Raw genomic sequence first — 25,333 nt, 5'->3', positions numbered from 1 at the left:
TGGAGAGCTTGACACATTTTTCTTACATTGAGAATAGAAAGTTCCTGGCCGATTACGTTAGTTATAATTACTTTTTTGGTTTTATTTTAATCAATTAATTAATTAATTATTTTTAAATATTTTATTTATTTATTCATGAGAGACGCAGAGACACAGGCAGAGTGAGAAGCAGGCTCCATGCAGGGAGCCTGATGTGGGAATCGATCCTGGGACTCCAGAATCAGGCCCCGGGCCGAAGGCAGGCACTCAACTGCTGAGCCACCCAGGGATCCCACATTTTTGGTTTTAAAAACAAGTTGGGGGGATCCCTGGGTGGCGCAGCGGTTTAGCGCCTGCCTTTGGCCCAGGGCACGATCCTGGAGACCCGGGATCGAATCCCACATCAGGCTCCCTGCATGGAGCATGCTTCTCCCTCTGCCTGTGTCTCTGCCTCTCTCTCTCTCTCTCTCTGTGTGTGTGACTATCATGAATAAATAAATAAAATCTTTAAAAAAAAAACAAAATAAGTTGGAGTAAAAAAAAGTGTGGGGAGATCAATTTATCCCTAGATACTAGATGTTCATCAAATTCTACAGAAGGTGTAGCCATATAATTATTTACCCATTGAGATCTAATGGTAAGGAAAGGGTAGGACCAGGGCCATTGCAGACACTCACTGGCTGGCTTTATCACCTAGAGGCCATCGATCACTTCCCATTCAATCCTTATGGGATGTGCTGATTGCTGCCAGGGACATGGAGTTTGAGGGTCATTATTTATATGAAGTACTTATATTTTTTATTTTAAATTTTTTTAAATTTATTTATTCATGAGAGAGAGGGAGAGGGGCACATAGGCAGAGGGAGAAGTAAGCCTCATACAGGGAGCCTGATGTGGGACTCGATCCTGGGACTCGAGGATCACACCCTGAGCTGAAGGCAGGTGCTTAACTGCTGAGCCATCCAGGTGTCCCTGAAATGCTTATTTAGAGGAGAATGCAATCAAGATAAGCTCCTCATTTATGTTAAATAAGTTGCTGGATAGGGTTTTAAACTTCATTTTGGTGTGGGTAAATGAGGAGAGATCTGGGCGAAGATGTTTGTTTAATACCAACAAAAGAAGCAAAATGCGGGTTTCAGAAAAACCCCTGCTTTTAGTTTAGGGACTGACCCTAAATATATGTGATATCTATAGAATTTCCCTTTGCCATTTCTGTTTGTGTGATGTTATTTGCTAGAAAAAAAAAAGGAACAGAAAAGAAAGAAAAAGAAGAAAAAGAAACAACAGAATTCCCAGTTTTGCACTTAATGTTGTATTTCTGACAACCATAAGAACTGGGTGAGATGGGACAATTCAGCAAACAGTTTAAGGCTGGATATAGAAGTAGATACTTTAAATACTGAGCATCACAAAGTACCTGTTAGAGCTTTAACACTTGAAATTATTTGCATGCTTTAACCCTTGTTTGGAGGTCACCAGGATTCTGATACGTAGCAAAGGTATCGCTTCTCATGGTGCATAAAAATTAAACAGTTGTTCTCTGATTTGTCTTAGAAATATCATGTGCTTTGTGATCCAGTTCAGTCATTGGTGCCCATTGGTGGTTTTTTTTTTTTTTTTTTTTTTTTTTTTTAGGATTTTATTTATTTATTCATGAGAGACACAGAAGGCAGAGACATAGGCAGAGGGAGAAGCAGGCTCCTCACAGAGAGCCCGATGTGGGACTCGATCCTGGAACTCCAGGATCACGCCCTGAGCTGAAGGCAGATGCTCAACCGCTGAGCCACCCAGGCATCCCACCATTGGTGCTCTTGACATTGATTCCTAGAGTTTTTTGTTTTTTTTTTTTTTTTTTCTGGAGGAGTTTGAATCTTTATGAACATGAAACCTTTGGCAAGAATAGCTTTTGCTATAAAAAATTCAATGCAGTATCTATAGCCATGTCTTGATATTTGCCAGACTGGAGGTAGAGAGAAGAACAAAAGAGAAGCCTGGGTGGCTCAGTTAAGTGCCTTTCTTCGGCTGAGGTCTTGATCCTGGGGTCCTGGGATCGAGTCCTGTGTCAGGCTCCCTTCTCAGCAAGAGGTTCTGAGCTTCTCCCTCTCCCTCTGCCCCCACCCCCCATCCTCCCACTCATACTCTCTCTCAAATAAATAAATAAAATCTTAAAAAAAAAAGAGAAAGAGAAGAACAAAAGAAAGAGATAAAGGGGATTTATTTGATGAGCCCTGAGAAATATATAGAATTGTTGAATCATTGTACACCTGAAACTAATATGATACTGTATGTTAACTATACTTGAATTAAAAAAAAGAGAGAGAATTCAAGGTAGTAGCAAATCCACAAATGTGTATTATATAACATAAAACACCTTATATGACATCTTTTGGGAGTGGTATGGTGGCAAGTGAGATTCTGAAAGAGTTCTTTAGGTTAATATTTAGTTTTGATTCTCTATGTGCAAAGTTAAGAGGGGAGGCCACCAAGGACAGGCAAAGGAAAACCAAATTTCAGAATTCAAAATGGTGGTGAATACTCTTATATTTAATGGATTATATGAGGGCTGCAGAATAAATATAAAAACTGAACCCATGTTAATAGATGGTACTCAGATGGTATTGGCTTAACCCTTCAATGCTAAAGTCTAACCATTAGAATGTTCTCGCCCTGGATATTGGGACCTAATGGTTCCCTTAACTTGAACATTCATTCTTGGCACACAGCAGAAGTGTTAACTTCTTGGCATTATGTCTTTATGTTCTGTCTGAAAATAAATAGCCTTGAATATTGAGATGTGTAACGGGTTCTAAAGAGTTTCTATCTTTACAGAAAGTGAGTCAGGCTATTCCCCAAAGCACAATGAATCACCGGGACATTGCACGGCATCAGGCCTCTTCATCTGTGTTCTCATGGCAACAAGAAAAGACCCCAAGTCGGCTTTCATCGAGTGCACTAAAAACTCCCATGAGAAGAGATTTGTCTGCAGCTCACTTATCTGGGGAACAAGAGGTGACTCCAAGTAGATCAACTTTGCAAAGAGGGAAAAGAGATGCTAATGGCAGTTTCTGTGATAATTCGAGCAATTCTCATCTTTTGGACCAATTAAAAGCCCAGAATCAAGGTAACTTTTTGAGCTAAATTGAATTGAAATTAAATTTTTCCTGAAGTAATTTCAGAGGTAATCCTAGATGTTTTTAGCCCTATGAGATGCTCGTGTATTTTGTTAGACACATCAGAGGTCAACATCTCAATCTGGTGATAGGAAATAGTGTTTGGGGAGAGAAAATACCACGGTTTTGGGATGTACTTTTTTTTTGTACTAAAAAGCTGGTGCCCTGAAGCCTTCAAAAGTAGGATGAGTGGCTTTCTCTTTCTAGAAGTAGGGAGTACAGGTCAGTTATAGTTGGCACTCCTTATACTTCTCCCCTGGCTAATATTGTGGCCCATGGAATAAACCTGTGGTCTGTACATCTTTGGCCAGGGGTGTGGCATGTGCCTACAGAGCATCTTTGCTCTGCACTGCCAGGTTGTCCATATGGGAACAAACCTGTAACCTTGGCCAGGGTACCACACTGCAGCTGACAGCCAAGGGGACCAGGTGGTGTTTTGGAATCTACTCTGCAGACTATGATAATTTCCAGTGGTATGATATATTGAAAATCACCATCAATGTTCACTGGTGAGAATTGTCACACTGCCAATGCCATTGGAACCACTGTTGTGTGTATGTAGGAAAAAAAATTTAAAAATTATTGTTAATTTTGGCAGTATAGGAGGTTCACACTGTCTTGATCTTTCCTGGAGGTAAAGCTACCAGAGGATATGGGAGGGTGAATTTTGTACTGCTTTGAGCTCATTTGTGTTGATATGGGCACAGAACAAATATTAGTTTGCCAGTGTATCAAACCAAGTGATAATTTTAACGTAGGGTATCATATGGGATGCGCTTTTTGCGGCCACAATAAAATACTCTTCGTGATTTTAGAAAACCATTTTCTTTCCCAACTTTCTCTGAAAGCATTAGAAAATTTGTTTCTTCTGCTTCCTATGGGGTATTTGAATATAAGTGATAGACTAACCATTGAAATTAAATCCAATTAAAGTAGTTTCCATGTTTAGTGCCAATTGACTTATATCTGCCCCACCAAGGACTTCAGAGCAGGGTAATAACATAAATGATTCTGCCTTTAGTTGTAAATTTTTTGTGAAAAATAGATATTAACTAAAGTGTGGGGTTTGTTTGTGATTTAAGAGTTAAGGAACAAGATAAGTGATTTGGAACTACATCTGCAAGGACAAGAAAAAGAAATGAAAGGCCAAGTGAATAAATGTCACGAACTCCAACTCCACCTGGAGAAAGCCAAAGCGGAATTAATTGAAAAAGAGAAAATTTTGAATAAAAGTAGGGATGAACTCATGAGAACGACAGCACAGTATGACCAGGCATCATCAAAGGTACTGGACTTTTCGTGCGTTGTTGAAAACCTACATTTTGTCATCGAGTTCTTTGGAAATTCTTTTCATACAAAATTTTAACACTTAAAGTTATGAAATAAATGTTAGTAACGAACTTCATTAATACACACTAGGCAGAATTGGTACAATTAAACTAGTAAGTTCTTTTAGAATTGGGTAGATGTGGGGTCAAATCCAGATTGCATGTTTTCCCAGCAAAGTGACTTGGGCAAGTCACTGATGTCTTGTCCATCCAAGAGGGTGGGGAAGATTAAGATTATGTATATATTGCACTTGACATATGCAAGAGGTGACTAAGTGATGGAACTTTCAAAGCGGTTTAGGACTTAAGATAAAATTTAATTGATCGACTTTTGGATCCAATGTGTGTACCCCCAAAATTTAAGCTTAATGCTCCAATTAAGGCCAAGCTTCATAGCGTGTTTGAGGGTGTTTTGTTGTTGCTTGGCCCCCAACCTACCTCTAATGTTTTATTCCTTTTTTTCTATTCATTTATTCAGACTCATTTGACAAATATTTGTTGACTGTCTACTGTTTGTCAGGCACTGTTCTAGACCTGGGGTGAAGCAGTGAGAAAATAGACAAAAACTATTGCTGTTGGAGAGCTTCATCGTAATGGTGGATGTAGCATAAATATATAGTTGTGTAGATAATATGGTGTATGGTTACAAGTGTGGAGAAAGGTGAATTATCTTCTAGGACCAACTGATTATTTGGTGTTTCCTGAACCCAGCCTTCATCTGGGTCCAGTGTTTCTTTCTTCTTCTAATTCTTTTTTAATTATTTATTTTAGAGATAGCATGTGTACATGCAGTGGGGGGCAGAGGGTGAGAGAGAATCTCACTCAGACCCCCTGCTGAATGAGGAGCCTGATGTGGGGCTCGATCTCATGACCCTGAAATGACTTGAGCCAAAATCAGAAGTTGAATGCTCAACCAACTGAGTCACGCAGGTGCCCCGATCTGGGTCCAGTGTTTTGCTCACATTTGCCTTTCTGCATGGCATACTCTCTTCTTGGAATACTCTTGATATTTTCCTCAACCTGTGAGCTCCTTCATCTCTTATGCAGTGAGATCTTTTCTCCTGGCATCTCTCTTAATGATCTTTTTATTGTCATCACTTGTGTCCTGGCCCCGTGGGTTCCCACACTTGGCTAATTGTCAGAATCACTGAGAACCTGGCAAAACTAATCCTGTTAGACCTATGTCTGATGTGGGCTTAAGGAATTTACTTTTAATCAACTCTAGATATTTCCAAGGCAGTAGATAAGAACCACTGTAGTAGGTAGACCTCTATCTTCTGTTTGCCTCCTGAAGGCAGGTTCGTTCGTTCACTCTTATCTCTTTTCTTTCTTTAAAAATTATTTTAAGATAATTGTAGATTCACATGTAGTTGTACAAAATAATAGCTTTTAATATGGTGTGTTACATTGATGGCTTTTCAAATATTTGAACAAGCCTTATGTCCTTGGAATAAGCCCAACATAGCCATGATATGTAATTCTTTTTATATATTTCTGAATTTTATTTGCTAACCATTTGTTGAGGATTTTTGTGTCTATATTTATGAGGGATATTAGTCAGCTGTTTTCTATTTTTGTTTTGTCTTTGGTATTTGTATCAGAAGTCATACTAGTTTCATAAAATGAATTGGGAAGTGTTCTCTCCTATTCTATTTTTGGAAGACATTGTGTAGAATTGGTGTTATTTCTTCTTTATGTTTGATAGAATTCTCCATGAAACAGTCTGGGCCTGGAGGTTTCTTTTGTGGGAGTTTTAAAATAACCAATTTAAGGGGCACCGGGTGGCACAGTCAGTTGAGTGTCTGACTCTTGGTTTCAGCTCAGGTCATGATTTTATGGGTTATGAGATCAAGCTCCATGATGGGCTTTGTACTCAGTGTGGAGTCTGCTTGAGATTTTCTCCCTCTCCCTCTGCCCCTCCCACTTGTGCTCTCTCTTTCTCTCTCTCTAAAATGAATAGACCTTTTAAAAAATTGCAAATTTAACTTTTAAAATAGATATAGGGCTATTAAAATTATTTCATGGGCAGCCCGGGTGGCTCAGCGGTTCAGCGCCACCTTCAGCCCAGGGCCTGATCCTGGAGACCCCGGATCAAGTCCCACGTCAGGCTCCTTGCATGGAGCTTGCTTCTCGCTCTGCCTGTATCTCTGCCTCTCTCTCTCATTCTGTGTCTCTCATGAATAAATAAATAAAATCTTAAAAAAAAAAAGTATTTCATACTGAATGAGTTGGGATACCTTGTGTTTTTAGAGGAAGTGGTCCGTTTTATCCAAATTTTTAAACTTAAAAATGTAGTCATTTGTAGTAATTCTTATTCTTTTGATATTGTTAGATAATATTCTCTGTTTTTGATATTTCTGTCTTGTTTTTTTTTTGTCAGTCTTGCTAGAGATAGGTCAATTTTTGTCAGTAATAACAATAAAATTTGTCAATTTGTTATTCTTTCCAAAGAATCAGCTCTTTTGTTCGTTTATTCTCTATTATTTTCTTTTTCCAACTTTATCTGTTTTTGCTCTCTTATTTTCCTCTGCTTTCTTTGGGCTTATTCTGCTCTTTTTTTCTAGGTTATTTAGATGGGGAGCTTAAATAATTGATTTGAAACTTTTCTTTTCCAGTGTAGGCATTTCAAGGTATAAATTTCCCTCAGTACTGCTTTAACTGTGTCCTACAAATTTTGATATATTGTATTTTTTATTCCATTCAATGTATTTTTAAAACATTTTTCTTGAGACTTCCTCTTTGCCTCATGGATTACATAGAAATACCTTGTTACATTTCCATGTGTTTGGAGGTTTTCTTCTTTCTCTTATTGATTTCCATTGTGTTCAGAGAACATACTTAATGATTTCAATTCTAAGTTTGTTGAGGCTTGTTTTATGGCCTGACAATGGTCTATCTTGGTATATTTTGTGGGCACTTGGGGGAAAAAAGTATTCTCTTGTTGAATGGAGTGTTCTAAAATTATCCTTAGCCCCAAATTATTGATTGGTTGTTGGTGTTGTTGAATTCTCTTATATATTTACTGGTTTCCTGTCTATCAGGGTTGAAAGAAGGATGGTGAGAGTCTTCTGTAATTGTTGATTTATCTATTTCTCTTATCTGCAGTTTTTGCTTCACATATTTTTTTTAAAGATTTTATTTATTTATTCATGAGAGACACACAGAGAGAGAGAGAGAGAGAGAGGCAGAGACACAGGAAGAGGGAGAAGCAGGCTCCATGCAGGGAGCCGGATGTGGGACTCAATCTGGGTCTCCAGGACCAGGGCTGAAGGCGGCACCTTCAAACCGCTGAGCTACCCAGGCTGCTCTCGCTTCACATATTTTATAGCTCTGTAGCATATGCATTTAGGATTGCTATGTCTTATTGGCTGATTGACCTTTCTCATTGTATTATAGCCTTCATTGTCTCTGGAAATTTTCTTCATTCTGAAGTCTACTCATTCTGATATTAACATAGCCACTCCACGTTTCCTTTAATGTTTGCATGATGTATTTCTTTCTGTCTTTTAGCTTTCAGCCTATCCTTTTATTATTATATTTGAAGTGAGTTTTGCATAGACAATATATAGTTAGATTTGTTTTTTTAATCTACTCTTCCACCATCTGTCTTTTAATTAGCATATTTAGGCCATTTACATTTAATGTAATCACTGATAGGGCATGGCTTAAAACTGCTATCTTATTTATTGTTTTCTATTTCTTTTTGTTTTTCATTTTGTTGTTTCCTGTGGGTTACTCAAACATTTTATAGAATTTCATTTTAATTTATCTAGTGTTTCTGGATGTATTTCCTTGTAGAGCTTTTTATAGTGAGTGGTCTAGATAATACATTATATATACATACCATTTATCTGTCTGCTGGTTGTCATGTAAGCAGCTCTAATGGATTACAGAAAACTTACTATTCTTTTCATCCTTTTACTTTCCCCTATTTATAATCCCATTTTCTTAAGTGTTTTCCCTACCTACATTTAGAACTACATCAGACAGTGTTAGAATTTTTGCTTTAGCTGTCAAACATAACTTAGACTTTCTTTCTCTTCTCCATTTTTCTATCATTTATACCAATATCGTTGCTTACTTTGTTTTCTTCTTTCCCAATCTCTTCCAAGGTTCCTTCTTTCATCATTTCCTTTTTGTTTAGAGAACTTCTTTTAGCCATTTTTTTTTTTTTTAAGGGTTGATCTACTGGCCACATACTCCCTTAGTTTTCATTTTTCTTGATACTTTATCCTGCCAGGTATTTCCTCAGGATACAGGGATTATAGGCTGACTCTTCTCTTCTTTCAGCACTATCATGTATTTACCTTGAGTCCCAAAGTCCCTAGTCACTCAGTCTTCTTCTCCTTTCAGAGCTTTCTTAACATTTGTGCAGGTTTTGAATTGTTCTTGATGGCAGGAATAGGGAAATGTATGTTTATTCTATCTTCCTGGAAGTGTTAGTCTAGGTTTATTTTTCAGACATTCTCCTAGTGCAATGCTTTGCATAGAGATCTGTTGATAAATACTGATTCAGTGTATGAGGGTGCAGTGGAGGGTCAATGGGACCATGACCTACCTTGACATATATATTTGTGCAGTCTGAGTTTGTAGGTTGTTTTTCTAAGTTAAAAAGACTTGGATTTGAGCCCTGGTTCTGACACATCTCAATTGTTTTGTTTTTGAATTCTGAGCCTCCACTGCCTAATCAATAAAACGGTGTTAATAGTGTCTTTGTCATAAGTTTGTTGTAAAGATAAAGATAACTTTTGTAAAGGCTTTAGCATAGTGCCTGGCACATGGTGAATTTATAATAATATATTATTATTGTGTTGAGTTCCTTGTTATTCAAGTTTATTTTCAGTTGCATTTCTGCGAACTCAAGCCTTCTTATATATAAGAATTAACTTATCCTATTATATTTTATCTTACTGGTTTTGGTGTGAAAGGATCACTGAATCTTTGTTTTATCTAACATATTTGATAAGGTCTCTTCTTACCATATCATGAATGAAAACTTTTGACTAGAACAGTGCTGAGAAGACAGCTCTGGGTTTCTATTAGAAACCATCCCCCGCCCCAGGTTCTTTTTTTTTTTTTTTTTTTTTTAATTTTTTATTTATTTATTTATGATAGTCACAGAGAGAGAGAGAGAGAGCCAGAGACACAGGCGGAGGGAGAAGCAGGCTCCATGCACCGGGAGCCTGATGTGGGATTCGATCCAGGGTCTCCAGGATCGCGCCCTGGGCCAAAGGCACGGGCCGAACCGCTGCGCCACCCAGGGATCCCCCGCCCCAGGTTCTTAAGACTCATTTGTTCAATGCTTTCTGGATTCCTTTTTTTCCAGAGAGCTACAAATCTACCTAACTGAAAATTCAGTCTGTCTTTCTCCCTCTTGCCTCTTAGGATAATAGGACCTGGTCAAATGTGTTGCTGAAATCAAATTATGCCTTGTTTATGCTGCTCCCTGACCTACCATTAGAATTACCCATTAAGTAAAATGGAACTAATTCAATCAAAATCAATACCATGTTTCTACCCCCCCCCCCCCCCCAAGATTTTATTTATTTATTCATGAGAGACACAGAGAGGCAGAGACATAGGCAGAGGGAGAAGCAGGCTCCCTGCGGGGAACCAAATGTGGGACTTGATCCTAGGACCCTGGGATCATGACCTGAGCCAAAGGCAGACACTCAACCACTGAGCCACCCAGGTGCCCTACCATGTTCTTTTGTGAACATATGCTGTTTCTAATATACTTCTTTTCTAAGTATTTACAAACTGTGTGGGATACAAAATTTGAACTCATGTAGAAGCATTGAGTCTGGCAGCACACCTAGAGTTCAGCACCCACGTTTCACAGATGAAAACTCAGGCCCACAGTGCTAAGTGAATGCCCAGAGTCATTCTACATATTTTCAAGGATTTCAGCTCTGGACACTATTTTTAGAATATTATGGAACATTCATGACACCTACTGGTCATCTACTCTTACATGGATTATGCATCATCAGTATCAGAATGTCATTGTAAAAAATTTAAATAAAAGGTAGATGTTTTCTAAAGGCTCTTTTTAAACCTATTTTGTACTAACAAAGAATTGTGGATTCTGAGTCATTAGTGGAATATGTTGCAGTTTGAAGGAGGACCAGCAGAGGGCACCAAGGGTTCATTTGTCTCTGTGTGGCATGGGGTTTTTTTTCCCTGAGAATTGTCAACCACCGAAATTTGGACCATCATTTGGGCGGTGATTTTTTTTATCTGGGTTGTTTACGCTGCATCCCAGGTGCCTGGCACAGTGCTTGACACATAGCAGGCTCTCGATAAATATTTGTTAGATTCATATTGATTATTATTATAAACAATTTCTGTAATGCTTTATCTTGGGGATTTAAAAATTTAAGAAGAGTAAAGATAACAAAAAGGTATCTTAATGTCCAAGGCCATGGATTAATTTGACCACTGGCTCAATTATTTTTCTTTTTGAATTTGGTATATATAAAGTTCTGATAGTTGGAAAATCATTTAGTCATTAATGACCAGCTTTGTTTTTCTTGTCTTTGGTTAGTTAATCATTGGTCTCTGACTGGTCTTCTGGCAAAGTATTACGTAGTATTTTATTTTCCTCCAATTTTTCTATTAAATTTCTAGTATTTCTAATAGTTCAAAATGAGACTATAGTGAGTCTCAGAGAAATACTTTAGAAGAGAGGTTTGCCAAATTGGGGCACATTTCTTTTAGATCAGGGATACTCCCCCATGGATACAAAGTGTTCTTATTCTTCCCTGGAAACTTGAGAGTTGTTTTGTAGGGCATTTTAAGGATTTGAAAATTCGTATCCTACATAGGGAAGATTCAGAGGAATGGGTTTCAGCACTTGATTTTTTTTTTTTTTTTAGCCCTTGATGATTTAAGACAATTTTGCTCCAATTTAATTTTAGAATGGCATCCTACGTTATGATTATTTCATATTTTAAAACTTATTTTAAGGTATTGGCGAGGTACAAAGGCAAAACAATGTTCTTTCTGTTGCTTAGGGCAGCTTGGTTAAAAACCAGTTATGATAATCTCTGGGGTGCTGTGAACCTTCAGAATTTTTTTTTTTCTGGTTAAATTTATTTATTTATTTATTTATTTATTTATTTATTTATTTATTTTTTAAATTAAAAAAATATTCTATTTTTACTTATTCATGAGCGATACTGAGAGAGGCAGAGACCAGGCAGAGGGAGAAGTAGGCTCCTCACGTATGGAACCCGATGTAGTACTTGATCCCTGGATGTCAGGATCATGTCCTGAGCCTAAGGCAGATGCTCAACCCCTGAGCCACCCAGGCATCCCTATTTATTTTTATTTAAATTCAATTTGCCAGCATATAGTATAACACTCCATGCTCATGACATCCATGCCTTCCTTAATACCCATCACCCAGTTACCCCATCTCCCTACCCCCCTTCCCTTCAGCAACCCTCTGTTTTTTAAGATTAAGAGTCTCTCATGGTTTGTCTTCCTCTCCGATTTTTCCCCACTCAGTTTCCCTTCCCTGCCTTATGGTCCTTTTCCTATTTCTTATGTTTCACATGAGTGAGACCATATAATTGTCTTTCTCCGATTGACTTATTTCACTCAGCATAATACCCTCCAGTCCCATCCATGTCGATGTAAATGGTGGGTATTTGTCCTTTCTGATGGCTGAGTAATACTCCATTGTATATATAGACCACATCTTCTTTATCCATTCATCTGTCGAAGGACATCATGGCTCCTTCCACAGTTTGGCTATTGTGGACATTGCTGCTATGAACATTGGGGTGCAGGTGTCCTGTTGTTTCACTTCATGTGTATCTGGGATAAATACCCAGTAGTGCAGTTGCAGGATTGTAGGGTAGCTCTATTTTTAACTTCTTGAGGAAACTCCACACTGTTTTCGAGAGTAGCTGCACCAGCTTGCATTCCCATCAACAGTGCAAGAAGTTTCCCCTCTCTCCACATCCTCACCAACATTTGTTGTTTCCTGTCTTATTAATTTTAGCCATTCTCATCAATGTAAAATGATATCTTATTGTGATTTTGATTTGTATTTTCCTGATGACAAGTGATATAGAGCAGCATTTCATGTGCCTGTTGGCCTTCAGAAATTTAAAATGGTGCAGTGGGAGCATTGTGGAAAGAGGCATTTTAATATTTAAAATTTACCACAAAATAGATTATGCTTGAAACAAACTATCATATGAGGGTAATGGGTACCCACTGATTATTTCACAGCTTCTAAGTTACACAGGTCAGCATCACTGTATTTGAACCTCTCATTTCCATGCAACAAAATATTAGATGAATCTTTATCAGAAATGCTGATTTCTTTTTTCCTAGTGCAAATTATGAAGTATTCATCTAAATGGTCTTAATAGTTTACATCTCTTCTAATATTTCCCAAATACAACCTTTATGTATGCTAAAATAATTATAGTGGTTTTAGTATTTGTTGATCGTTTTATTCTATTTACGTATTAGTTTATTTTTTTGAAGTTTTATGTAAATAATCTCTACGCCCAAACTGGGATTTGAACTCACAACCCCAATAGTCACACACTCTATTGGCTGAGCCAGTGAGGTGCCCCCACTGATCATTTAAAATCCAACTTTTTTTTTTTTTTAAGATTTTATTTATTTATTCATGAGATACAGAGAGACAGAGGCAGAGACACAGGCAGAGGGAGAAGCAGGCTCCTCGCAGGGAGACTGATGTGGGTCTCAATCCCAGATCCCAGGATCATGACCTGAGCCAAAGACAGATGCTCAACCACTGAGCTACCCAGGTGCCCCTAAAATCCAACTTTTAATGAAACAAAAATATCAAAATATAAAGATGAACTTGAAAGTCTCAAGACTAATTTTTCTAAAATTCAAAATAATTTGCTTCTCATCTCAGATAATTTTGTATTGACCCTTTTTATTTGTTTAGTGTACTGCGTTGGAACAAAAACTGAAAAGATTGTCTGAAGATTTGAGTTGTCAGCGACAAAATGCAGAAAGTGCCAAAAGTTCTCTGGAACAGAAAATCAAGCAGAAAGAAAAGGAATTTCAAGAGGTAAGGTAAATAGATTCATGAGGAGTTTGCCCTGAAGGCTCTTGTCGGGCATTTCATGGTTTTGTCATTTGAGAAGAGCTGCTGTATGTTATCTCTTGGGGTGTCCTTTGATAGGGGAACTACTTTGTGAGGAAGAGGTTTCCCGTGTTTTCCACCACACTTCCATCTTTCAGTTTTCGATTGGAGAAGCGACTGATAGCCAGAATGTTCTTTTTTATCTGTGTCCTCTGATATCTTTGAGGTCTGATACTGAGTTGGAAAGAATCGTATCTCTTCTTTGAAACAACTCTCAGTTGTGAAGGAAGTTGTATCCTGTTCTCTCCCTATTTTGAAAACCTCTGGTTGGCAGATATATTATAAAGGTGATTGTTGCAATGGGGCACGAGGCTGGCAGGTGAATTAGGCCTGAAGATGCCCTTCCAGAAGCATTGCTGCTGGTGCCAGTGACTTAGCCTGGCTGAGTGTGTCGTGTGCAGGGAGACTCTGGTCTTTCAGTAAGGGTGCCTGGAAATGGAAATCTGGTATCCTGGTATGGTTATCAAAAGTTGAATGGTGGCATATCCTGCTGTCATTCAAAATTGTAAGTGGTGTTAGGATGTTTGAGGTCTTTTTTTTTTTTTTAAGATTTTATTTATTCACGAGAGACACAGAAGCAGAGACATAGGCAGAGGGAGAAGTAGGCTCCATGCAGGGAGCCCAATGGGACACTCAATCCCAGGACCCTGGGATCATGACCTGAGCCAAAGGCAGATGCTCAACCACTGAGCCACCCAGGTTCCCCAGGATGTTTGATATCTTAAACCCTATTTTTGAGAATCTTTGATTTCCTAGTCGAGTTGTGACCCTGGCAGCTCAGCTCTCCTCCCTTTTGCCCCTGGACTTGTCGAAAGGGACATGAACATTTTAAGATTGGGGATGGGATGGAAGCTGTCTGGTTTCCATGAGGTCAATGGGCAGACTCCTTCCCCTTCCCCTTAAAGGCCTGCGTTTGATCCCCACGACTAGAGCTAAGGATGGTTTATGTTGATCATTAAGTGAGTGGTCAGCCTGGCTTCCCAGCGCCTCCTGCTCTTTGAGCATGGCATGGCCCGCCCGCAGGAGGGTTGCCGCTCACCCTGGAGTCTCCTCGTTAACCGTCCCTGGCCCCACTGACGTCTGTGCCTTTGCTGTTTCAGGAGCTCTCCCGTCAACAGCGTGCCTTCCAAGCCCTGGACCAGGAGAGCACACAGATGAAAGGCAGACTCACGCAGGAGTTACAGCAAGCCAAGAACACTCACAATATCCTGCAGGCTGACCTGGATAAAGTAGGGAGCTGGCTTAGTTCTCTCTCCTCATTTAGTCCCCCTTTTCCTAATTCATGCATTTTCTCTAACCACAGCTGGCCTTGTGATGCTTCTAAAGAGCTGCTCTAACCTCCCTTTCCTTATTTATCAAAGGAGAGAGCAAATGGGATCTTTCTGAGTCTGGGTTTGCTGATTTACAGAAAGAGAGGAGTGAGTTAGGATCTCAGATCTGAAGGTGGGTGGAAGGGTGTGATAGTCCGGTGGTTCTCCGCCGCGTCAGCAGGTGGGAGCCATCCCGAGTAATTTATGCCTCCGGCAAATAGCCAAAGTGCTGAAACCTATAGTCAGTTTACTTATTTAACACTTATTCCAAAAATGATCTCACCCAGTCTTATGGGCTTGCCTCTCATCTATATGATGACAACCCTATATAATCTTTAGCCAGGATGCATGTTCTGAATTCCAGGCTGGTGGGTGTGCACCTGATATTTCCACTTGCCTGTCCAACAGGCACCTCACACTTAGCATGGTAATAGCTGAACTCCAGCTATTTGTTTCACATGTGCTCCTCCCATAATCTTCCTTATCCCAGTAAATAGCAGTTCCAGTCTTGACATCACTGAGGCCAAATCACTGTGTCATCTTCAACTCTGTTTTTTCTCTCACAGCTCAGAGTCTTCCATTAGGATTCTTCTGACTCTACCTTTATTTACACACATGTGTCTCTATTTGTGTGTGTCTGTATGTGCCTATATTTGCATATGCATTGATATTATAACTACATTTAAACCTTTTCGAGTTAATAGACAAAATCTATATAGAACAGATTTACAATTCAATAAATTATTATTAGGAATGCTCTCTTAGGACCATTATCTCTGTCGGGGCATAGAATCTTGTCACCTACCCCAGAAACCCTCCCACGTGCTTCCGACTTCCCTGCTAAGAATAAGCCTGACTTGTTTGACTTTTTAAAAAGTAAGTAAATATAAGTTATGTTTTACTGGTTTCCAGGTTAAATAAAACCTGATAATAAAAAATAATATTTATTTATTTACTTATTTTTAAGATCTTATTTATTCATTCATGAGAGACCCACAGAGAGAGACAAAGACATAGGCAGAGGGAGAAGCAGGTTCCCTGTGGGGAACTCGATATGGAACTCGATCCCAGGACTCCAGGATCATGCCCTGAGCCAAGGGCAAATGCTGAGCCACTGAGCCACAGAGGCATCCCTGGTTTTTAGGTTTTAGAGTAGAGGTATGAACAAAACACTTAATCATAGTTACAGAATATAATATATATATTATGGGATATAATGCACAGAATTTACCAATCTTGTCGATTCTAAGCCAATTGGTATATTTGTGTGAATTACAAAAAGGTGCCCTGCCCCCACCTCAAGACACTGATAACCATACAAACCTATGAGGACTATGAATGAATGGTGCCCCTTCGAGTTGCCTGCAGAACCATAAACTCAGGCCCTGGGTAAAGGAACACACAACTTGAAGAATAGAGAGGAGAGAAAAATATGGCTAGAAATGCACGTTTATACATTTTACCTAATAGGGAGTCAGACACATATTTAAAGTTATTGGATCAAGAAAAAGAGACTTAAGTTTATTTTTTATTTTTATTTTTTTAAAGATTTTGTTCATTTATTCATGAAAGACACAGAGAGAAAGAGAGGCAGAGACCCAGGCAGAGGGAGAAGCAGGCTCCATGCAGGGAGCCTGACATGCGACTCGCTCCCAGGTCTCCAGGATCAGGCCCTGGGCCGAGGGTGGCGCTAAACTGCTGAGCCATGTGGGCTGCCCAAGACTTAAGTTTATTATTTAAAATTATAATGTTAAGGCAATGGAAGAAGTCAATAATACTTTTTACTAAAATTTGTAAATTGGAAGGGAGATAGGTCTTACTGTATGTGGGAATCCACTGATAAATCCATAATGTTATAAGATTATTATTTAGAATAATGAAAGTAACCATCAAAGGAATAAAAATAGAAATGGCGAGAAACTATACATAAAAAGGGGTAGTGTTGGATAGAAATCGGTTTTTTATTTCCTACCGTTCTATACTGTTGTTTTTTGTCATGCATTTAGATTACTACTATAATCATTTTAAACAATGGCACTGCATAATTATGAACACATGATTATGTCCAATACATAGTTTTACAAAAGCTATACCAAACATGAGTTTGCTTCTCTCTGGACTATACAGTTAGGCAATTTTGTTTTATTTTGGCTTTTGCCTATTATTAATTTTTCCAAGTGCTCCTATGTAATATGCTTTATAGATAAAATGCATATTAAATTGCCAGCAACAACTGAAATGTTAAGACTCGTATTTTAGGAAATTGGTAGTAAGCTCTAACATCCCTTCCCTCTGATTCTGTTCCCTCCCTGAATTTCTGTCTAATGAAAGTTGTTGTCTTAACTTTGTATCTTATACTGAATATGGCTACTTCTAACTATCTGTGCTCCTCTGTGTGGTGTGAGACACTGTCATTTCTCACCTGGGTTACTGTATGAGCCTCCTTACTGCCCTCTGTCCTTCTGGACTTGCTCCTTAAAATCTATTTTCAACCATCAGCCCGAGTGTAAGTCTTTTTAAAGTAGAAGTCCAGATTATGTCACTCCTTTACTCACAACTGCAATCACTTCTCCTCTCTCTCATAGTAGGAGCCATGTCCTTCCCAAGGCCTATAAGACCCTGACGGCCCTCCCACCACCTCGCTGTTGGTTGAACACACTCCGCTTATGCTCTTTGGGGATGTGCTGTGTCCAGAAAGTTCTGTAGGGCATACACCTTCAGTTGCTTGAGCTTTCTCTCTTCTAGTGTCACTTTATCAATGACATCTACTCTGGTCACCCCGTAGACTCTTACTCTCAAATACTTTCTGTTTCCTTTACCTTGCTTAATTTTTCTACATAGGGCATATCATGTGATGTATGATACAGTTATTTGTTTTTTTATGTTTTCCTTCCAATCACTTAAGTCTTTCTTTGAGGAGGGGCTTTTGTCTGTTTAGTTCCCAGCTCTACCTGCAACACTCAAGCACTGAATACCCCAGCTCGAAAATGGCGGGTGGATTGTAGTTGTTCATTCTTTTCTTGACTTGACCCCTGTGGCTTGACAGGGTGACACATTCTAGAGTTTACTCTGAATATATCAGGTACTCATCTGTTGTCAGAGTGCCTGCCATCCATTTTCTTAGTGCTTGCTTCTTTATTTTCTAAAATTAAGGCTCTACCTCTTAGGTAGAGTCTCCTTTAATGGAAAATAGAGGTTAATTCTCAAATTCAGGATATAACCAAGTGGGACATGTTGACCTCTCTTAGAGGAACCAGAGATGGGGATACAGGCGAAATGGGAGAAGTGACTCCCTGACATTTGTTATGTGCTAGGAGTCCTCTCTATCTGGCTATCCAAGGTTAGTTAAACAAAAAAACCTCCCTTCCCAGGGTAAATTGTTACTGTTTAATGGGCGGGCTTCCTCCAAGGCCTTTTAAAAAAAGGCCTGTTTTGGTTTTGTTTTCTGAGCCTAGCTTTTATTAGATGTTTTGTAGTTTACTTAATTATTCTATGGGTGGAGGTTTAGGTTCTCAACATTTTCTTGTTCATTGTAGCCCCGGTGGCAACATCATGCGTGTATCTGTGTTGGTGTTTTTGCAGGACAGGTTTCCACATGTGCAATGGGCAGTCTCAAGGGCATGTGCATTCTCCCTTGTGATTGATTCTGACAAATTGGTCTCCAAAAAATTGTAATGTATCTCCTCACCTGGTCAGTGTAAGACCAGGTGTTTTCCTGTTTCCTGTTTTTGCCCATCATTGTTAATAGGAGATAGTTTTTGTTTTATAAATTTTGCCAGCTGAGGAGCGAAAAAGCATCTTATTCTTGTTTCATTTCATTTCTTCCTTGATTTCCACTGAGGATGTTTCTTTCAGAAGTTGATTTGCAGATTGTATTTTTTTGTATAAAATTGTTTATATTTTTTTTTCTTAAAAAATCTGTTTACCTTTTTCTTTTTTCTTTCTTTTTTTTTTTTTTTTAGATTTTATTTATTTATTCGTGAGAGAGACAGAGGGAGAGCGAGAGCGAGAGGCAGAGACGTTAGGCAGAGGGAGAAGCACACTCCAGGCAGGGAGCCCAATGTGGGACTCGATCCCCCGGACTCCAGGATCATGCCCTGGGCTGAAGGCAGATGCCCAATCACTGAGCCACCCAGGCGTCCCTGTTTACCTTTTTCTAAATTGAGCCATAGATGTGCTTTGTTGGTCATATCACGGGTATATAATTTTTAATCTGTCGTTTAGCAAATATATTCTTTCTGTTTCTTAACTTTTTGTTTTGGTTCATTACTGTTTCATGGTTTAATTTTTTGTGAAATTTGTTTTTTTCTCTGTGGCTTCTCCTGCAAACCCAGCCCTTTTTCATCTCCTATCTGCTGTCACCCAAACTGTTCTGATGGTATCTTAGTTAAACCTATAATGCTGTATTTAGCTGTGAGGTATATCGTCTCACCCAAAATAGATGGCATAGTTCTTATATTCTATGACTGTTTTATTTAAGAATAAATAATCTATTTAAAAAGTAACATAAATATGAAACTTTGCCTGGTTTTCTCTTTGCAGGTCACATCAGGAAAGTACCAGCTAGAAAAGACATTGGAAGAGTTTAAGCAAAAGTTCTGCAGAGCTGAACAGGCATTACAGGCCAGTCAGGTCAAGGAAAGCGAGCTGAGGAAAAGCAATGAAGTAAGTGAGGAACAGAGATGAGAATTTTTCAACTTCTGTGTAGGATGAAGTGGGAGGGAGCACTCAAACACTATTTCTTCATAGTTTATCATGACTGTACATAATTTTCCTTTTTATTTGTCACAGTTATTACAAAGCATTTGTATATAATCTATGACATAGAACATCTATGCTTTTTTTTACTTTCCATTTGTTTATGATTATGAATATGCATCTAGCAGTTATAGGTAAACATGGCTTGTATTAAGACCATGTAGTAATTGTTTTTTATTTTTTAAAGGTTATTTTAGGAGCATCTGGGTGGCTCAGTGGTTCAGTGTCTGCCTTCAGCTCAGGTTGTGATCCTGGGGTCCTGGGATCGAGTCCTGCATTGGGCTTCCCTCAGAGTTTGCTTCTACCTTTGCCTATGTCTCTCTTTGCCTATGTCTCTGCCTGTCTGTGTCTCTCATGAATAAATAAATAAAATTAAAAAAAAACTATTATTTTAGATTACCTGAGAGATGGAAAGAAGTGGAAAGAAACAAAATTAGGGATAGGAAGTATAATTTAAATCCCCTTTCTAAGGCTGGCTTTTGAGTCAACACATATTAGAAACCTTGTGGAAAGTCATAGATTTGAATAAACAAAAGCAAGGACAGTTGAAGGATTTTTAGATTTAAAATTCCTATAAGGGGCTCCTGGGTGGCTCAGTTTGGTAAGCCTCAGACTCTTGATTTCAGCTCAGGTCTCAAGTTGAGATTGAGCCCCACATTGGGCTCTGCAGTGGGCATGGAGTCTGTTTGAGCTTCTCTCCCCTCTGCTCCATCCCCAGTCGTGTGCTTGTGCATGCTCTCTCTCTCAAAAAAAAACAAAAAACAAAAAAAAAAAACAAACAAGAAGTCAATGTCATTTGTTGCCCTAACATCCAAAGTCATGTTGGCATGAGCAAGGTTGATTACTTTTTTTTTTTGAGATTCATGCTTTTTACACAAAATGGTGAATGAAGTTTCTCCAGTGGCTTGGATATGAGGAGAGTGTCTTGATGTTATGGGATTTTTATCTATACGTTATTTAATTTGGCTTCTCTCTTTATTTAATGGCCTGGAGTTTGTTTGTTTATTTATTTTTTAAGAGAGGAGAGGAGACATTGGGGGGCAGAGGGAGAGAGAGAATCTTTTTTTTGGTGGGGGGAGAGAGAATCTTAAGCAGACTCCATGCCCATCATGGAGCTCGACTTAGGGCTCAATCCCACGACCCCAAATCATGACCTGAGCTGAAATCAGGAGTTGGATGCATAACTGAGCCACCCAGGGGCCCTGGCCTGGAGTTTATCTTAAAAGGCTTATTTGAGAACCATTTAGGGACATTTGGTAGATTGAAACAGCTTGACTAGAACCATAAATCAGCACTGTAATTTTACAAAGAAGCACAGCAGAACGGTAGTTGTTTTTTTTTTTTTTTCTATCAAATGTTACAGGAAAGAATTTTTCCCACTTCTTTAAACCTTTTGCAATCACTTTTTAGACTAAAGATTCTTTTTTTAAAAAAAGAATTCTGTATAAGGAACAGTTATTTATCAGATGAGGAAAGTCTAAATGTATTTATCCCCACAGCTTTGAAGAGTGTATCATGATTGTAAAATCAGAACATCTGTCGGTAGCAAGGAGGTGATCACTAAAGCAGCAGGCCTCAAAGGGGTAATGCTGCTGGGGATGGGAGGCCACAGCTCCAACAACCCAAGTGGAAGCAAACTTCATGTCAGATGATGGTTTCATCAGCGAACGTTTTCAAATGGGAGTGTTTGTTTCAGCAAAACAAATGTTTGCCTTTTGGCCAGTGGGGACCAACCAACAGATGCTTCTGCTAACATTTCCACAGGCAGACTGGCACCAAACTCTTCCCCCTGTGAGCTTTCCTTCCAGCCAGAAAACTCTCCTGCGACTCCACTGGCTGCCTGGTGGAAACATTTTGTAGAAGCAATCGTCTGGTTAAGAGGGTCCAAACACTGTTTGCTTGGCCAAGTCACAGTGGTGGGCTGGACATTGTTTTGCAGGTGTTTCTGGAGACTTATGCACCCCCACAGGGTCTGCTTTGCCAGCTGTAGAGCTTGTCCACCATGAACTCTAGCCTGTACATTAAGTGCGTATCATGTTGCACTTAGATTTCATTGATTTCTATGTCCTGTGAAAGAGCCTCTCACAGGGCTAAGGAATTCATGTATCGTTTGCCTTAGTTGATGTTTATGGGTAATGTGTCTTCTTTGGAGGATATCAAGAGCTCAAAGGGTTTAGCTGGCTCTTGCATTTTGAATTGAGATTGGCATTAGAAAAGTGATTTACTTGGTTAGAGTGGTGGTATAGCTCAGTAGCAGAATGGTAGCTTTAGAGTAAGAGAGACCTGAGATTGCAACTTTTTTTTGCCACCTCCCTGCTGTGTGACCTTAGGACAATGACCTAGCCTTTCTGAGTCTGACTCGACTTATCTGTATCTAGGCACCAATAAAACCCTTCCCTTTTCCAAGCCATATTGATGATTAAATTAAATACTGTATGTAACGTGCTTAGACCAGTGCCCAGCACATGAGTGTTTGTTTATTAGTAAAGTATTGCAGGCTCCCTGCTCATTGTCCTGGTCTCCACAATGGTCTCACCACTTGCTATCCCCTGTAGGCACAGAACGTGATGAGCAGGGGACAGTGCGTTTGAGATTTTTCACATTAACAATTTTGCCTGTTCCACTCTTCTCTCACTCTGGTATCTTTCTGTATCGAATTCTAAGTACAAACAAGCCTGGCACGCTTATAGGTTTTGGATGCTGAAATAATGCGACAGTTGGACTGAAAATTTTCCTTGTCTGCATTTAGTAAACAGATATGCTGCTCACAATGAGAAAATATCAGTACCAGAAATGTGATTTAATGGCCCAATTGATGGTAAAACTGACATGCAGTATCAAAGTAAAGGGAGGCTGTAGGTAAGCTGCTCACCCCACAACCAGTGCCAGCCTCCTAGCATTGAGGGCAGGCAATAAAATACCATCATTTGATAGCCAGTATGAGGGAACACTTGCCTGGGGACCTTTCTGAGCGTGGGGATCTGTAGTATACCAGGTTAGGTTCTCTAAGGAGCTTGGCCTCGCAGGCAAGAACGATGAGGTGGAAGGGGGCCCATACACCCTCTGCATCCATCCCTTGTTCATGGTATAGACTTTGTCCCGGCAGGGGACGTATGATGCTCCATTCATGGATGGGATCATGAAATGCCACACAGTAACCGAAATTTGTTTTGTCTGGCCCTAGAAAATGATGCTTCCCTTGCTGCTCCTAAACTGAAGTTGATCTGGGTGGAATTGCTTGCTAAGCCCTCATGCTGGCTTGTGGTGATAGGGATTTTTGTTGTGTTTTTCTAGACTAGTGTCCAATTTTGCATATCATTTGAGGATACATGAGATGCCTAGGAGAATACATCCTTGTATGCTTAACTCATTGCCGCTAATGAGCTACCCAATCAAATCTTAAGTGGCCGTGGCCTCACAGAAAACTAATTGCTGATGGATGGCAGCCTACAGATCCATTTTCAGATGTTCGTTTTCCAAATTTTGGCCTTGTAAAATTCTTGGGTTGGTCGTAGCCATAGTATTATAAGCCTGCTGGGTCCCAGGATTGGCTGAACATTTTGTTAGAAACAAATATTTACGGAGCTAATGCCAGAATAGAGAAATACATGTTAATCTTTCCATTGAGCTTACTATTCATTTAAATGCCCCCAGTTATGGACAGAGATGGATAGAGACCAACAGACGTACAAACAAACAGAAGTTGCCCCTTTCCCTCTCTTCTCTTCCTTTTTACCTTGCTTCCTTTCTGTTGGGATGCATCCAGCTTTGAACACAGTGTCTTCTCAGCTCTGTTGCCCCTTTCCCAGATGCAGATGCCACTCGATTTGATTACTTTTTTAGGGTACGAAAATGTCATACGTTGCACAATAAAAATGGGGAGTCAACCCAGGTGGTTAAATGACAGTTATTGTTTTATATTGAACTCCTTCAGCTGATCCTATCTAGCATGAGTCATGCAGTCTTGGCTGCTGTCCAATTTTGAGAAGAAATGCTAATAATGATGCTCCATTACTCTTGTTAAAGTGCTGTAGGGTAGTTTGCCTTTCACATCTGTGATCTCATTTGAGTGGTGATCATTCTGAGCCCGGAGAGCAAACAAGCGATCATAGTTTCCATAGTTTAATGATGCCTGTTCAAATCGGCAGCATCCATGCACCTTGATGGTCACTTTTTGCAGCATTTAACACGACTGGCATGAATGTCTGCCTCTCAGTCTTGAGATTAGTCAGAGAGGCAGGTCAGTCCTGAGCGATCTCTTAATTTGATAGACTGTCCATTAGCTCAGGGAAGAGAGGCGGGATTGGGACAAAGGAGCCAGAGGAGTCTAACTATAACAGGCTCTGTCTGATTCTGAAGATGAAATGAACATATATGCATGAACACAGCAGCTGCTAGTAAGTTTTCAAGTCCTTTCTCCTAAGCCAGATCCTCCGTCTTCTTGAATTTGGCTTTGCTGCGTGGGTACCCATCTGCTGGTAGTAACCAGACTGATAATTGAAGGCAACCTTCCAGCACAGCTTTGCCAGGGCCATCTGTTTTCTAACGGTGCTGTAGGGTTTTGGAGGACGGGTCTTAATTGTTTCTTTAAGATTCAAAAATTTCCTCTTCTCAGGGGGCGTTTTTTGAAGTGCAGTTTTAAAAAAAGTTGGCCTTATGAAATATTCTCCCCCTAAGGATGTGAGAAGCTTGGTTCTGCCAATTTATAACTATATGCCAATCCCCTATGGTCCAGAGAGTGGCATATAATATAGTTCGAGATACTTTTCACCTATACTGTCATTGAAGGTTGAAAAACAGACTGAGGAATATGGAGGATTTCTTTATTATGCAAGTCTTATGTGGTTGAGAGGCAATAGCGTTTTTATTTGACATATAAATAAACATTGCTTGGTTTTTAAGATTCAAAAAGAGGCTCGTCTCCATAGTCATAGAATGGACAAGCATAGGAGTCTCTGGTGCTTTTTTGTGTAGCCACACAAAATGCTACTTCACCTAATCAGGTACCTAAAGAACCTGTTTTCACTGTGAAAGCTCAGATTCCCCCATCTAGAATGAATTCTTCCTTCTATGTATCTGCCCTCTGGTTTCCCATAGCATACTCCACCTCTCTAGTATTTAGCACATCCTGGTGTGAACTAAGTGATTAGTATCAAATCCTCCCCCACTGGAATGGGAGACCTGGTCCAAGAACAGAAGATTCTAGTCTTATTTGTATTTGCATCTTTCATAACACCCTTCCAACCATCTTGCACGATATAGTTTTTTTTAAAAAGATTTTTATTTATTTATTCATGAGAGACACAGAGAGAGAGAGACAGACAGACAGACAGACACGGGCAGGTTCCATGAGGGAGCCCAACTTGGGACTCGATCCTGGGTCTCCAGGATCATGCCCTGAGCTGAAGGCGGCACTAAACCACTAAGCCACCCGGGCTGTCCTGTAGATTTTCTTAATAAAGACTTCATACTCCTAAAGACATCCTCATTACAGTGAGCTTTAAAATGGTTTTACAATGAAAAGTAAAAAAAAAAAAAAAAAAATTAGTAGTGAGTTGGTTTATTAGCACATCAGATCTTTGCAAAGATAGAGTTGATCATTCAGATGTGATAGGACCTTGGAGCCTATGTCTTTGAGGATCTTAT

General features: G+C 39.4%; 1 protein-coding gene across 1 annotated transcript in view; it reads left to right on the top strand.

The window, feature by feature from the left end:
• CENPF (centromere protein F) overlaps positions 1–25,333 on the top strand; it is an 84,920-nt gene that overhangs the window by 33,419 nt on the left and 26,168 nt on the right. The window contains exons 7-11 of the mRNA XM_026001115.2: positions 2,809–3,100; positions 4,232–4,434; positions 13,419–13,544; positions 14,720–14,848; positions 19,472–19,594. Coding sequence (XP_025856900.2) covers positions 2,809–3,100; positions 4,232–4,434; positions 13,419–13,544; positions 14,720–14,848; positions 19,472–19,594 — 873 coding nt within the window. The remainder of the gene's footprint in view (positions 1–2,808; positions 3,101–4,231; positions 4,435–13,418; positions 13,545–14,719; positions 14,849–19,471; positions 19,595–25,333) is intronic.

The sequence above is a fragment of the Vulpes vulpes genome, chromosome 13, assembly GCF_048418805.1.
Source record: "Vulpes vulpes isolate BD-2025 chromosome 13, VulVul3, whole genome shotgun sequence".
Lineage (NCBI taxonomy): Eukaryota > Metazoa > Chordata > Mammalia > Carnivora > Canidae > Vulpes > Vulpes vulpes.
Note: the sequence above shows the minus strand (reverse complement) of the source record. Positions and strands in the feature narration are given on the sequence as shown.